We start from the raw sequence: 14,903 nt of genomic DNA on the forward strand, positions 1-14,903 counted from the left end.
CTCTCTGGTGTTGGACTTCTTGTCATCACTTCATTTCTAGTAAATAGCAGGGGAAACAAGGTGGGGGAGGTGCTCAATTAGGAAGAAAAGTAATTTCCTTTATGCCTAAATTAGTCAATTTTTGATTCAGCATTTACAGTTAATGGCTCTTCAGGCATTCATGGAGCTCCCATCGCTTGCAGCAGAGATTTGGAAGGGCTCGATCCAGTAACTATAGTGGCTCTGGGAGTCTTTTAAATTTCATTAGCTTCTTCAAGAAAATTATTTCAATTACCAGCCTGAAGTTGCACGCAAGAAGTGTAGTAAGCATTCTAAACTGTGTACAACAGGGCTCGTTTAAAGTAATGAGTATCTTTCCAATTAGTGTAAATTAGCTAATACTGGTGGAAATGAAGTACTAAAGCAGCAGTACTGAAAATGCAGTGAGCTATTTCTCTTTCAGGGCTATCCCATCAGTATCTTAAATTGGGGTGCCCCAGGTACCTCTCAAGGTGAAGACTCTTGTATTAGCAGCATCCATACAATATCCACATGCCTTTTGCCCTTTCCCTTCTCTTGCCCAACTTTCATGGGGTGAGGCCATGTGTGCCCTCATGCTCCTTAGTTCTCAGCAATGAACGATGTGAGACAAAGCTGCAACGCATCTTTCAGATGAGCACTTGGATTTTTTTACATTCACTTTCTACCTGTTTATTTTTATGCAGCTGGCAGGAGCTCTTCTTGTGAGACTTATCTAGAAAAGAAGCTTTCTGGCTACTAGCTTTCATGTGGTTGAACAATTGAGATAATCCTTCTGATCAGCATCTGGGAACTAATCCCAGAATCCCCAGGGTCATTTACTTGGGTTTCTATGAAGCTTCAGATCATTTGATAGCAAAACATTAGCTGCTTTAATTAATTCTCCCACAGTGGACAAGTGTAGATTGCTGAATGTGCTTAGATGTGTTCTATGTGGGAAGTATAGATCCTGAAAAGCACCTGAGGCTTATAATGGACAAATATCCATAGCCAATCTTTTGTTCTGCCTTCTGATCAGTAACAGCCCTGAGGATCTTCATTTTGTGTTGTTAGGAGCCCCCTGAGGGCGTTAGCTACAGCAAGAGCCCTCCCAGCAGAGAATCATAGAATCAACCAGGTTGGAAAAGACCTTTAAGACCATCAAGTCCAGCCTTTATCTCAGGCCTGCCAAGTCCACCACTAAACCATGTCACTAAGGGACTCATGTACGTGTTTTTCGAACACTTGAAGTGTGGCATAGCTGGAACTCGTCATGTTGCTGCTGTGCACAGTTTGCATTTTGTCCCCTATCCCCACTTCCCTGGAGTCCAGTGACTCCTGAGTCTCTGCTCTGTAGCCACCCGTAGGAGAAACAAAGTGCTGTGTGCTTTATGAATACTGATAAAGCAAATTCTGCAGCCTAGAGTGACCAAAATGCATGCATAGCATAGTGGAACGTTGTGCGTGGGCTCTATATCTCAAAGTAGTCCTGTTACTGTAATAAGTGACTTTTTTCAGCGTGCCTAAAAAAGCAACAGCAGAGTACTGATACAGCCAAGGCTGTGTGCCCTCACTTGATCACAAAAAGCTCTTCTGCTTCAAACAGGCATTTCTAAATTTTGTGCAGCTCTAGCTGGTGGAATATCATAACCCATGCTGCTTTTTTTTGACTGTTTGATTGAAATGTAATGGTGGTAGATAGGCAGGTTTGCAGTTTGTTATCTCTGGATGTTTCTGATTTTAGTTTTTCCTTATTTAATGCATGGTTTCTCATTACTATTTTTTTTCTGTCCTTTCTAGATATTTTTTAAAAAAATGTTATTTTTCCTTTCCTTTTTTTTTTTTTCTTCCCTTTTCTGCCTTTCTTCCTTTCCCTCCTACCCTATTTATTTCTCATCTTAGACAAGAATCTCTAGCTAGAAAAGAAAGAGTCAGGATCATTCCATTTGACTGCGAAGATGGAGAAGAACAGGAGAGTAACTATGAAGAACTAGGAAAACTGCTAATAGAGGAATTCCTAGAAAAGAGTCATAAAAATAGAAGTTGGCAGGAAACAAAAGCAAAAAAGATGCCAACTCTCTCAAAAAGAGAAAATTTCAACCACTGTGAAAGATCAAGGTGCTGCCAAAATGTGTGTGTGGAGTCAGGGTCTGTAGATGTCCCTAGGTATCCTCAGGAATATGACACAATAGATAGGAGAAGGAAAAAGAAGCTGCGATACCATTTTGAAGAGGGTGAACAAATAAGCCTGCGAAGTAATGAAGGTCTGCAGTTTCCTGGGGAGAAAATGGTTTATTTCAATGGTGTGACAACTAGTTCTGAACCTAGTGATGATTTCCCAGTATATGATAGAACTGGGAAATATACTGGTAGCTCTGAAAGTAAGGAGCAGTTGCCTGCTTATCCCGTCCTGCGTCCATACAAAAACGGCTTCATGGTTAAAAGTGGCAGGTTGCTGAACAAGCAGGGAGTGAACCATGAGGGCTCACTTCACCTCAGTAACAGTGATGACATGCAAGTCGTAGGCATGCCAGATAACACTTTTGTGCCTGTGGATATCCTTGAGGAATTTGACAGCAGTGCTTCTGATGAGTTCCAGTACTCACCTGTTTCAGATGATGAAATAGAGGAACTGGCTTCACTTTCACAAACATGGTCTGATTCTGATATCAGCCATTTGAGAAACTTCACTGTTAATTACCCTGCAGATTTGGGCTCCCAGTTGAAAACTAGCTGTTATAAAAAACACAAGGCTAAAGGGAGCAAGCATGGTCATCCTGTGCAAGACTTAACACTCTCTCCTGTTGAAGAGCCCAGTGAGGAGTACATAGACACAATGGATGAGCTACAGTGTCTAGTAGAATCAGTTTCAGAATACTTGGCTGAAAAGGAGGAAGAAATCAACAAATTTGGTACGTTGACAGAGACCAGGAAAAATGTTGAGAACATGTCAGTGAAGCAGGATAATGCAGATAATTCAGTAGAGGGTAGGAACTCTGAAGAGACCAAGCATCCTGCTGCAGAGGAGAGTACCAAGGTCAAATCTGAATCTCTCCCAGACTTGTCAGGTGTGAAAAATACGGTGAATTCCCTATTCAGCTCTTTCACTGAAAAGGTGGGGTCAAGCACGAAACAGCTTACAGCCTCTGTTGAAAAGCTTGTTTCTGCCACCCCAGAGAAAACGGAAAGCAGAAACTCATCAGGAAGTGGAATCTCAAATGTTTTTCCTGGTAAGTACAAAAGCGAGAGTTCATCTTCTGGAGTGACAGCAGATAATAAAGCTGACACCAAGTTCTCCATTCACTCTTTGCTACCATCCCAGGTGAGTGGTGATAAAAAACCCCAGAACATAAACCCCAGCAAGCCAGAAACCACTGAGGTGGACAGTAAGGCTTCCACACCACGTGATCTCCGGCAACCACAAGGAACAACCACCGGCAGCCAGCAGAACAAACATTCGGTTGTGAATTCTGTTCTAGGCATGTTCAGTCCTTTGAAGATCTTCTCCGAGAAGGAAGTGCCAAAACAAGAAGTCATAAAAGCGGAACACACCAAAGAGGACAGCCGTGCTGTGAATGTTGATGAGGCAAACAGAAGCGAGAAACCATCTGAAGAGATGGCAGCCAAGACCAGCAGCATCATTCCAGAGACACGGACAAGTGAGACTAGAAGCGAGGCAGAGGTGAATGCAAATAGCACTTCTGTGTCTTCTATCTTTGGCAGGCTCACAAACTCAGTCAGTTCTTTCAGTCTGAAAGCCAATTTTGATGGTCTTTTGGCTCCCAAGCAACAGGATGTGCCACAGAAGCAATCAGATTTGCATCATGTTACAAACCAGCCAGATGCCACTGTGAAAGGGGGTGCACTCACTGCCAGGGAGCAGCCTCCTGAAAATTGCTTAGGGGATCAGCATGCTACAGGTCATGGACCAGGAAACAAGCAAAGCAGAGATAATGTGGAACCTAATTCACAGCCTCAAGATCAGAGCACAGCAGCTGAAAGCTTTTTCAGTCCACTCAAAAAGTCTTTCAGTCAGTTGTTGCTTCCTTCTGCAGATCAAGGGCAGAAAGGAAGTACGTCTGGGCATTTTAAAGGCCATAAGTCTGAGGAGGATGTAAGACAAAATAGTTCATCAGATGAACACTCATTTCCTTTCGCTGGGAAACTTGCTTTTCTCAGTGGGTTGGGTTTTTCGGAAAAGCAGGAACATAGGAATGATAAAGGAGGCTTTATTCCTTCACTATTTAAATTTTCTTCTGCAGAAAATCTAGCACCTTCACAGGACCAAAGAAGTAATCAGAATCCTAGCAGCATTGCTTTGCATGAAGACAGAAACAGTAATTCAGAAAATGCCATTTCATTAAAATCTAGCTCTGTTCCAGATTTATCAGACCATAAGGAGGAACTTGTACAAACAAAAAACGTGACTAAAGGAAACCTATCTAGTGCCCAAATAAATATTAAAAACCACCAGGAGAGTGCCTCTGCTACCTTCAAGGCTTCAGGAGAGCAGCAGATAACTAAAGGTACTCAGGAAGAACATAGAAATGTGAAGGGAGGATTGATGAGAGAAGAACTAAATGTACCAGACTTAAAGGACAGCTCAGTTGAATCCACCTTTTCAGCCAGAGGACCAAAAGCTGCAAGTGCAGATGACGTGCAGAAGAAGCGCACACCAGGTTTTCTTTCTGGGTTTCTTCACATTCCTTCCAGTGAAAACACAGACAGTAATCAAGACTTGGCTGCTAAAAGTGAGAGTGATGGCCAGAAAAACACTTCTGCTGGATTATTTTCTGGCTTACTTAAATTTGCTTCAAGTGAAAACTTGTCTGAATGTAAGCAAGAGAAGGTGAAAACAAACCCTCTAGGCTTCATGAAGCTTTTCGATAGAGGTGAAGATCTTAGCTCAGAGACAAAACCCAGCAACTCAGGAATGGCTTCTGACACTCAAAGCAGCACTGGAGAAAAGCAAGAATCTTCCAGCTTCTTGAAAAATCTCCTGCCCAAACCAAAGGAGAAACTGGATAATGTAAAAACAGTGGAATCTTCCGAAAAGACTGACCACCAGTCCAGTGCAAGAGTGAATAAAACACCTGAGCCCCATGTTCCCCACTGTGGGCATCCTGTGCTCCCTGATGCTCTAAATCTTCAAGACAAGGCACAGGACTTATCTGGAAAGCCTGTAAATGGTAGGCATATCCCTTATCAGGATGAAATATCTAGAGTTTTCCCAACTCTTTTAAACAAAGGATCAAATGAATTTCTCTATTTGACTAATAAAAGCTATAACTGTACGGAGCAGTACTCGGCTTATCAAGAAACAAGAAGGCATTCTAGCTTTGAATGGGAATATGAAGTAGGGGAGCTGGCTGGCACTCATGAAATAGCAGTACCAGTTTACTATGTGTTAAACCAGAACTCTGTTCTGCCCCCTCAGTTCTTGGACTGGCCTGAAAATGATGCGGTAGTGAATCTCTGTAAGAAGGATGGGAATGCAAATGTGATGGATTGGCAGACTAATGCCAATTTTGATGGACAAAGTTTAGATTTAAGTGTGACGTCCTATGAGTCATTTGACCAGTTAATGTTTCGAGATATTTGTTCAGGAGAAAATGATGCATGGACTGCTGATTCTGTCAATGACAGTTGCCATAACTTTTCACCATTTGAAAGAGATGGCAGTTACTCATTAGAAGAGTTGCCCATGGATTTAAGCTATTCCTCTGGCTGTGATGGAACTATGTGGACTCTAATTGACCAAGAGACTTTAAGTATGGATGAGAGCTTTATGTACTCATCTTATAGCCAGGAGTATCAGGAGTGGCTGATGATGCTTGAGCAGGGTATATGGTGGCCATCAGAAGATGGTGACTGTGGATATTACATGTACAGTGATAACCAGTATGTGTATTCACTACTCACTGATCCCACTGGACAATATGTCTATGTATGTGCTCCTGAAGCATATTCCTATCCGGACTACTGGGATTATAATTTTCAGATAGATTCCATTCCAAGTACTGTGCTAGAAGACAACACGATTGCTGTTTGTGGTTTTAAAGTCCCTCTTGGCAGTGAAGATGAGCTGTTTTGGTTTGCTGAAGAGGAGTCTTTTGGTGATTATACAACAAATAAGCCCCTGGACCTGTCAGTAGCTTTGAAGAGGAGCGATCAGCTAATGAACATGAATTTGGAGACCTTTTCACAAATGTTTGAAGAGTCCATTTATTATCAGAGAGAGCAGCCCTTAGACTTCTCAGGTTATAAACTTCAAAAACTCAAAGTAGATTTTAGACCTGAAAAGGAAACCCTGAATTATTCAGAGGAATCTCCGCTAACCCTTGATCTCCGAACACATTCCAGAGCAGCTTTAAATAAATCACTGAGTAAGGAAGTTCACACTAAGGAATCAGATAAGGCTGTCCCTGTGACAACTACAGGGAGTGGGTCATCAGGATTCTTTGGTTTCCATCTGTTTCAGTCTGCTCCTAAAACTGAAGAAACTGTGGCATCTAATGAAAGTGTAGCAGAAGCAAAAAAGACTGAGGAAGATAAGAAAACACCAGTGAGCAAAGTTAGCTCTTTATTTTCCGCTTTGGGTGGACTAATTGGAAAGTCTTCAGGTCCTGACCCTGAGACATCAGGAGGTTCTGCCTTGAAAAGAACAGACACACAGTCAGTATCATCTGAAAATAAAACTGATGTTTTATCGCTTGCACCAAATAGGAAATTAGAGGAGGCACAAGCAAGGCAGAAGTTTGCTGTTACGTCAGAACCGAGAAGAAATATTTCATCAGAACTTAATTTGGAGGCTGCTAGAAATGAAAAGCCAGACTTAAATCAGAATGAAAACCTCCGTGTTAAAAAAAAGGGATTAACTAAATCTCCTTCTCTGCTGAGCCAAACTGTTCCAGATGGCGGGCCCATACGAGAAGAGAGACCTGTTAAAGCAACACCAGCTTCCAAGCATCTTGAAGGGCATGCAAGTATTAATGAATCGAGTCAGTCACAGCCAAATCAGAGCCAGCCAACCACTGAGCCTGAGGAGACGTTATTTAAGAGCGCTCTGAAGTTGTTCAGCCTTGGAGAAGATTCTCCTGCAAGCTCCACTGCCAACAAACCACAGGCTTCTGGATTTTTTGACTTCTTTAAAACACAAGTAAGCAAAGCCCCACAGCCGTCACCAGATTTGGGAAAAAGTCAAAGTGATAAACCAGAAAAGATGGTACAGCCAGAACAGAAGGAAACCTCCAACTTCTCATCCTTATTTGGATCCCTTGGAGATCTCTTCAAAGCAGAGCCTGTGCCTGCTCAACCAACCTCAAGTACTCTTCCAAAAACTGGTAGCAGAACTGAGTCGAGACAACAGAAGGAGAAGTCTGGGGGTCTTCAGAGTGCCAGCATGCCATGCCTGTCCTCCACCCTGAAGGAAGGGGTGAGAACAGAGGGCATGGATAGGCAGGTTTCTCCTAGCCCTGGGGTGCAAATGGAACAACGAAGCAGAAAAGCTGAGGAGGAGTCTCCTGAGAGTAAAAAAGTGCTTCCCGGGAACATTTCACAGAAGGCAGTGGGTGTACACCCCAAAATTGGCCAGCTGAGTCAGTCAGCTGCGCAGCAAAGCAGCGTACCCACGGTGACACCAAAGCAACAGGGAGGAGGAGATCGTTCAGGAGGCCCAGTTACTCAGGCAAAACCAAAGTCAGATGAAGCATGTAAAGAGTCAGGCTTCAGTTTGCCATTCAGCTTTTCTGGTATCACTGCTTCGAAATCACAGCCAGCACAGCCAGCCAGTAGGAGCATATTCTCCTTCTTCACGGGATCAGATGAGGCAAAGCCTTCACCACCTGCTCCTGCTAGTGGGAAGCAGCAGGAAACAGAGGGGCTGTTTCATCTGCCCTCCTTCTTCTCCAGCGGTCCAACTGCTGAGAAGAGCATACCTCAAAGAAGTACTAGCTTTAGCTTCTTCAATTTGACATCCTTTTTGGATGAGAAACCACAAGCTGCTCCAAGACAGGAGAATAATACAAAACCAGCTAAGCCAGTGAACTCCAAGCCATATGTGAAGCAAAATATTGCTACCGACTCTAGTGTCAAAATTAGCAGTTCTGCCAGGCAACAGGAAGCAAACAATAAAGAAGAAGTTGATATTATTGCAGCAGTGACTGGCAAACAAACGATCCCAGAAATGATCCAAGAAAATAAATTAGAAATGCTGGCAGTGGAAATTGTAGAAAGTGTTGCTGAGGTAGCTGAAGAGAGTGACTTAGAGAAGCTTCCACAGACTGATGACACTGCAGTAAGCAATGTAGCTGCCTCTGGTCCTTGCCTTCAGACTCCCAGTGTGCAGGAGGGCTCTCAGGGCCAACAGGCTATTTCTTTAGAAGAAGATACTTCGGATAGCACAGGGAAAATGGACAGTGTTGCATTTCCTGTTGTTAAAGAAGAGCCTTATTCTTCAAAAGAAGAAACTTCTGAAAAGGAGGATTATAGCACGGCCTCAGGGGACAAAATAGATTCCCAGAGTCTAAATGACTTAAATAGTGTGAGTGACATTAAAAATGAAATGATCTCTGAAGAAGTATGCGTACAGCATGAGTTGCCAGAATGTAAATTACCTGAACAAACTCTTGGTGAAGGGTCACAACGAGCACAAGAGCCACCGTCTCCTTCTAAAATGGCGGAGGCATCTAATTTGCAAAACAAACCTAAGGAATCTGAGAGTGATAAATCAGTACTGGATTCTTCAGTTGAAATGTTTTCAAGTTTTATGACAAAAATGAAACCACCCAAAACATTATCTGGTTTCTTTTCCCAGCCTCAAGCTACCGCACCTCCCACTGCACAGAAGAAAAGCTCCTCTTTCTTTGGTTTCTCATCCCTCCCAAGTGGCCCAACACCAGCTTTCACAAATGATCTCTTTGGCATCTTCAAAGGTCCAAAAGAATCTCCAAAAGAGGTGCCTCCAAAATCCACCCCTAAACCTCAAAGCAGTAGTGCGAAAGATGTCACTGCGCCTGTTCCAGCAAAAGACTCTAGAGAAACAGAAAACACAGCTGCAGCCAGAGAGTCTAAAAGAGATGTCATGAGCTCTCTGAAGCAGGATGTATTACCTGTTTCAACAGAAGAGAACTCCACAAAAGAGTCTCCTGTGAAAACAGAAACTGGGGAAAACAGGAACTCTGAAACCTGTAACGAGGAACCTTTGATGATCGCTCCAGAAACAGCAGTGTCTAGTGAAAATCAGTCCCTTGAGGTTATGGAGTTGGACAATGATGCACAGCCCTCTGAGGTGGTAGATACTAAGCCATGCCAGTCTGATTTCAGTAATGCCATTGATACAGTGCAGGCTGAGGCCACTGACCAGACTGATGGAGATCTGTGCCAGCTTAATGTGGGATCTTCACACGTAACCGAGGAACAGGCTCCTCCTACAAACAGCACAGCTACTGACATCCTTCAGACTGGCTCTACTGAGGAGCTTGCAGTGGAAATGGAAGCCCCAGCTAATGGGGAAGACACAAACCTTTCCCAATTGCATGAGAGTGCTACGCTTGAGTCCAAGCCTGTTGTTACAGGGGATCAGGCCAATGCTGGCATTGATCAGCAGGACATGATCCGTAGTAATGGTAGAGAACCCCCAGCCCCAGCTGATGAGCCCAGTGTTCATGTGCTCCAGCTGAATGAAGAGAAGACAAGTGAGGTAGAACAGCAAGCTGCTGAACATTCAGCAGCTGATGAGGTGCCTGCAAAAGGCACTGCTTCCAAATGTGACTTGAAGAAACCTAATAGTGTTCCTCCAGATGCAAACAGTAATAAACCAGTGTTTGAAATACCAAGCATGGCCAGTTTGCCAAAATTCAGCTTTATGTCGTCTGCTGATAGTGGAAAGCCATTTGGGTCATTCTTCTCTCAGCAGCCACCTTCAGTTAATAAAGCAGGGGCAGATCAGGGCCTCATGTCCAGCTTTAAGAAACTTTCTTCTACTCTCTTTGAAGGAGGTAGTGAAGAAAAGGTGGGTAAACCAGAGAGTGCCCAAGGAGCAGTATTTGGGAAAAAGCTAGATTTCTCCTTTCCCTGGCAAAAAGACAACAGGGAGACCTCTGCCAAAAGGGAACCACATATACCACCACAGGCTTTGTCAAAACCAGATGACAGGGTGTTAGGAACAGTCAGTTCAGATGAAAACTCAGAATCTGCAGTCTCAGATCAACTGACTGGTGCAAATACAGAAATAAACTTGTCTTCAAATCAGCCTGATGCTGTAGACAATGAACTTTCTGAAGAACCATCTGGTGCAAGCGCTGTTGATGATACATCCAACAAAGAGCTGAGGGAGAAGATTGATAAAGAGTCAGAAGACCATCAGAATGTGATTTCAGGTGAACTGCAGAAAGAAGATCAGGCAGAAGAGCATGCTCCAGCTGAGCCTGAACGGAAAGAAACTGAGCTTGATTCTGCTCCTGAGGGAGCAATGCTTCATCCTAGCACACAGGCTGCAGATCTGAATAGTGTGGAACAACTGTATGAGAAAAGGCTAGTTACAAATGAAGCATAATAAATGGTTCCAAGTTTTTCACCATTTATAATGCAATACAGCTGCAGTAGATACCTTGGTGCCTGATGTTTGTAGCCAGTTCCATCCGCTGTTTGTTGTCAAGTGTTTGTAGCAATATTAATATCTGTCACTGAGGATGTGGCAAACTGCAGTCACTAGTTACATATAGGCCTTTAGACCATTTTCTCACCTCTTTCCACTCTCTTTTCTGTAAATGTAATTGAATTTCCCATGTTCTCACACTGGGTGTGAGAATGCTTTTCTCATGCTGAATGAGATGCTTCTAGTGCTAATTTCATTGGCCTTTCTGAAGTTACATTCCTTGTGTGTTAATTCTGCTTAATACAATCACTTTGCTTTCTTGTTTAGTGATAATTATGTTGCATTTGCTAAGAAATAAGTAACAGTATGTAGAATGTATTGGACGGAATGAGGATTTTTTTTTTTTCCCAAAATGCAAGGTAAAAGCTTTTAATTTTAGAGAGAAATTTGATTTACTGGTGACATATTACACAGCTAATTAGGTTCATTTCACATTATTGAAGATCTTAAAACATTTTCAGAGATACCAGTGAAGGTATTCTAATGCTTTCTCTTCCTAAAATCTGTGCAAAGGTTTTTTCATGCAGCTAGGAAAGTCACTAAAGGAAGTCACTAGTGTTCCATCAGTCTGTATTCGGTCTTTTGCATGTGTTAAGTTACAATTGCCCTCAAAAATCAAAGCAGTGACTTGCTAAACATATCTATGCATGATACAAGAAGTGAAAAATGTGCCTGTGGTTATACAATTGCAACACTGCACTTCCAAAACTTCCTATCTGGCTTGAAATTCTCCTAAGTGTGCAAGTGAGAGAAACATTAGTGCTACTTAATTCTTTGCTGTAGTTTTCCTGACTGCATGAGAAATTTTGATCCACTGTATTTTGTCTGAGGATTCTAGGAATTCAGTCCTGGAAGTGGTGTCTTGAAATACAGAGCTCATGCCTCTGTGGTGAATTCTTCAAAAAGCTTTATTGGAGCCACACTTGTAGCTTCCTACATTGCTCGACTTCTGTAAAACGTTTTAAGTTGATAGTCTTGACAACCTTGATTTTGACTGAAATAGATTTTATCATAAACATATATATATACACGTAAAGTTAACTTTAAGTTAACTGTACTTCTCAATAATAGCTTAAAATGGTTAGGGTAAAGAACTTAGCTGCAGTGAATCTGCAGAAGACAAAAACACTTCCACTCTGAATTGCTATGTTTCCATTCTTATTCCTGTCTGGTTATTAGAATATCTTCACTGGCAGTTTCTAGCTGATGAAGGGTGAAGTAGTAGTTAGTTAATGAAAAAAAGACCACTGACATACGTGGTCTGTATACTGGTAGGCTGTGTATGAAGTATTTCTGCCTACCCAAGGTTTGAGGTTCAGAAGTCTGGATCTAGTTCAGGGAGCGTAATGGATAAATTTGACTTTATAACACATCTTTTCAGTAATATTTAGTGTTCCACTCCATTTGTTAGATGTGCAGATTGCTTTGTGTTTCCCCAAGCCACTGTTTTTTTTCTGATGGACTTTCTTATTCTTTCGTAGTCCTGCTGGCAGTAGTAGATATGGCTCCTCTTGTAATGTCAGCCAGGGAAGCTCTCATCTCAGTGAGCTGGACCATTCCCATGAAAGTGCCCATGGCTCTGAGCAAGAAGATGATCACCAAGAAAGAGTCTCGAATCATTCCTACCACAGTTCAGGCAGCTACCAGAGGGATGGTCAGGCATGGCACAGGGAGCAAGGGGAACCCCATGGCAAAGGAGAGGAGGAGAAAATCTATGAGACAGAGGAGAAACGTGCAGACCGTTCTGTAGCTGTGGAACTTGAGAAGCCCAAGGATGTTGATGCAGGAGCCCATGTGAGGTAAGTGAAACTATGTTAATAAGTTCTTTTCAACTAATTCAAAGAGGATACCTCTCTCTGCCGTTTCCTGGGGAAGTTACTTACTTTTAGCCTTCTCCAAAAACTAACTTGATGTTGCTGATCTGTGAAGCATGTTTATGTGCAGGACCAGGTATGTATGAGACATTGAGTAAGCTTAAACTGTGTTTTCTCTGTATGTAAAGAGGAAAGCCTGCTAGTGCCTTGAAGCTCATGTGCTGTATTTTCCATTTCTGGTTTCATGAATGTAGTCTGCCCAAATAGCTGCTTGTATTGCTCATTTGTGGTCAGGCTTATGTGTGAGCAACCAAGAACTACTTGTAGTCATGGTTAGAGCTGCACTAATTCCTTTCTTATGTAGTAGGCTACCACAATTAGACTTAGTGTTCATGTAGGTGCAGGTTGTAGAATTACATTACGAATAGACACGTTCCTTTGACTCACTGTGGCAGCTTGCCCTGTCCTTGCACTTGGGCTTTCCAAGTTGTCAGCAATATTGAAAACAGGCTTCAGAAGTTGTAATGAGTAAAAAGAAGTTGTAATTCAAAAAGTTCAAAAGTTGTAATGTGCGTTGTAATGAGCTTTTTTTTTGACAGGAATTTTGAATTTCTCTACTTAACTTTGGGAGTGACTTTTTTTTCCTTGAGGTAATCAAGTCATTGCATAGAGTAAAGATGGTATATGTATATAGGTATGATATTTTTATCTGTTTCAGTGAGATCCACAGAAAGATGTCTTTCTATCTCCACCCTTTGGAGGGTACATCTGATGTGACTGTACTTATATGAGAGAATTAACTACAACAGTTCATGTGTAGGCAACCCTTACACTTAAAACGAAAAAAGGGAAACAAGACTAGCAAAAGTGTTGAACTGTTTAAACTCTGTCTCACTTTCCTCTTCTCCTTACAGAGCAGCAGGAGTCTGGTCCCAGAACTGTTGGCCTATATTTGTTCACAGGGAAGGTTATTCACATAGTCTGTTTCAGGCTAATTTAGGCATCTAACTTGGTTCCAGAGCATTATTGGCTCCCTTTCTCTCCACTCGCTGGCAATGCTTTACTGTCTCCATGGAGTATGCATGGAACTGAGCTCTGAATGTTGAACCTTGGAGTTGCATCTGAGCTAGTTGTGCAGCATGGATGCATGATGCCGTCAGCTATGCTTTTTTTTATACTGTTAGCAGGGCTGCGTGCTTTGCAGACTGAAAGATCTTTGTTTCAGTGATTTACATCTCAGTAACATATAAAAGGAGTGCAACCAAAAGCCCAATGTGTGATGAGGTTATGGAGTTTAAAGTGTGCTGTGGGGCAGTCAGATGGAGCAGGAGCACTGCTGCCAAATGCACATGCCCCCTTGAAATGCTATAGGAAAGAGGAGGAGAGAGAAAGGGGCAGTGAATGAGGATAATCCCAGCTGAGCCCTATGGCTGGTGTTTCCACTGAGAAGGGCCTGTAAATTTGTAGCAGTAGGTGGATGATCAGCAAGAGGCAGTGGTTAGAAGGGATCTGCAACAGGCATGGGGATGTAAAATCTTCCTTCTGCCTCTTTGGTGTGTGCAGTTATGATACCAGTGTGTTGAGCTAGCTTGATCAGATATCTTGGACTGCTTTCCTGATGTTCTGACCAAAGTCATCTTACTTCTGGAGCTGGATTGTAGCCTAGCTTATATCTTTCAGCTCATCAGTTTCCACAAGGGTTCCTGTGTATAAGGAAACCTCTGCTTTAGATTCTCAATTCCCAGAACATGTGCAGGGCTGTGCTGACTGGAGGCTGTTGGTTACTTCACGTTCCAGAGCTGAAACTGTGATTGCACTGTGTAACATTAAATCTTCACTACAGATGAGTGTACTTCATATAGTGATTTTCTCTTTCTTGCCTTTAAGCTACCACAGTGACAATGAGCCACCACCATTTCCTCCAGCAAGAGCCCATTGGATTAGAGCTATTAGCAAAGTTCGACTGCGGCTTCAAGAGGTAGGATGGAGTATTGCTTCATTCCTTCTCTGTGCTACTTGGGTTTTAGATCTGTGGCTAAAGGTTTCATTTCTTCTTCCTTGTAAGACACCTCTCACAGTTTTGATGTTTTGCAGAGAAAAATTTAATCAAGTATATTGTATAGGACTGCAGCCCCTTGTGATGGTCTTAGAGCTGTCTAATACCAAACAATTTGACCATCGTTGTGTGGAACTGGAGATGAACATCAGAAAAATTGCAGTAGCAGAGAAATTAGCTCTGAATTTGTAAATAGTAATAATAATGTCTGGGACTAAATGGTTTGTGTTAAACTGTTAAAAATTAAGACTTTTTCTCCAGGCGACTTGAGGATAGCTTGTTAGCTTATTTGGAGTTATCTGTATTATTTGTCACGTGAAAATGTTCCTTGGGAAACTTTACATAAAATGTTTTTATATCTACTAATTGAAAGTGGGTG

General features: G+C 42.4%; 1 protein-coding gene across 1 annotated transcript in view; it reads left to right on the forward strand.

Annotated features, from left to right (window-relative positions):
- Window positions 1–14,903, forward strand: part of LOC308231703 (protein unc-13 homolog B-like) — a gene marked incomplete at both ends in the record, with an annotated part of 214,278 nt that overhangs the window by 70,269 nt on the left and 129,106 nt on the right. Inside the window, 2 exons of the mRNA XM_080637365.1 lie at window positions 12,136–12,453; window positions 14,356–14,446. Coding sequence (XP_080493491.1) covers window positions 12,136–12,453; window positions 14,356–14,446 — 409 coding nt within the window. The remainder of the gene's footprint in view (window positions 1–12,135; window positions 12,454–14,355; window positions 14,447–14,903) is intronic.

The sequence above is a fragment of the Psittacula echo genome (genome assembly GCF_963264785.1).
Source record: "Psittacula echo genome assembly, chromosome: Z".
Classification (NCBI taxonomy): domain Eukaryota; kingdom Metazoa; phylum Chordata; class Aves; order Psittaciformes; family Psittacidae; genus Psittacula; species Psittacula echo.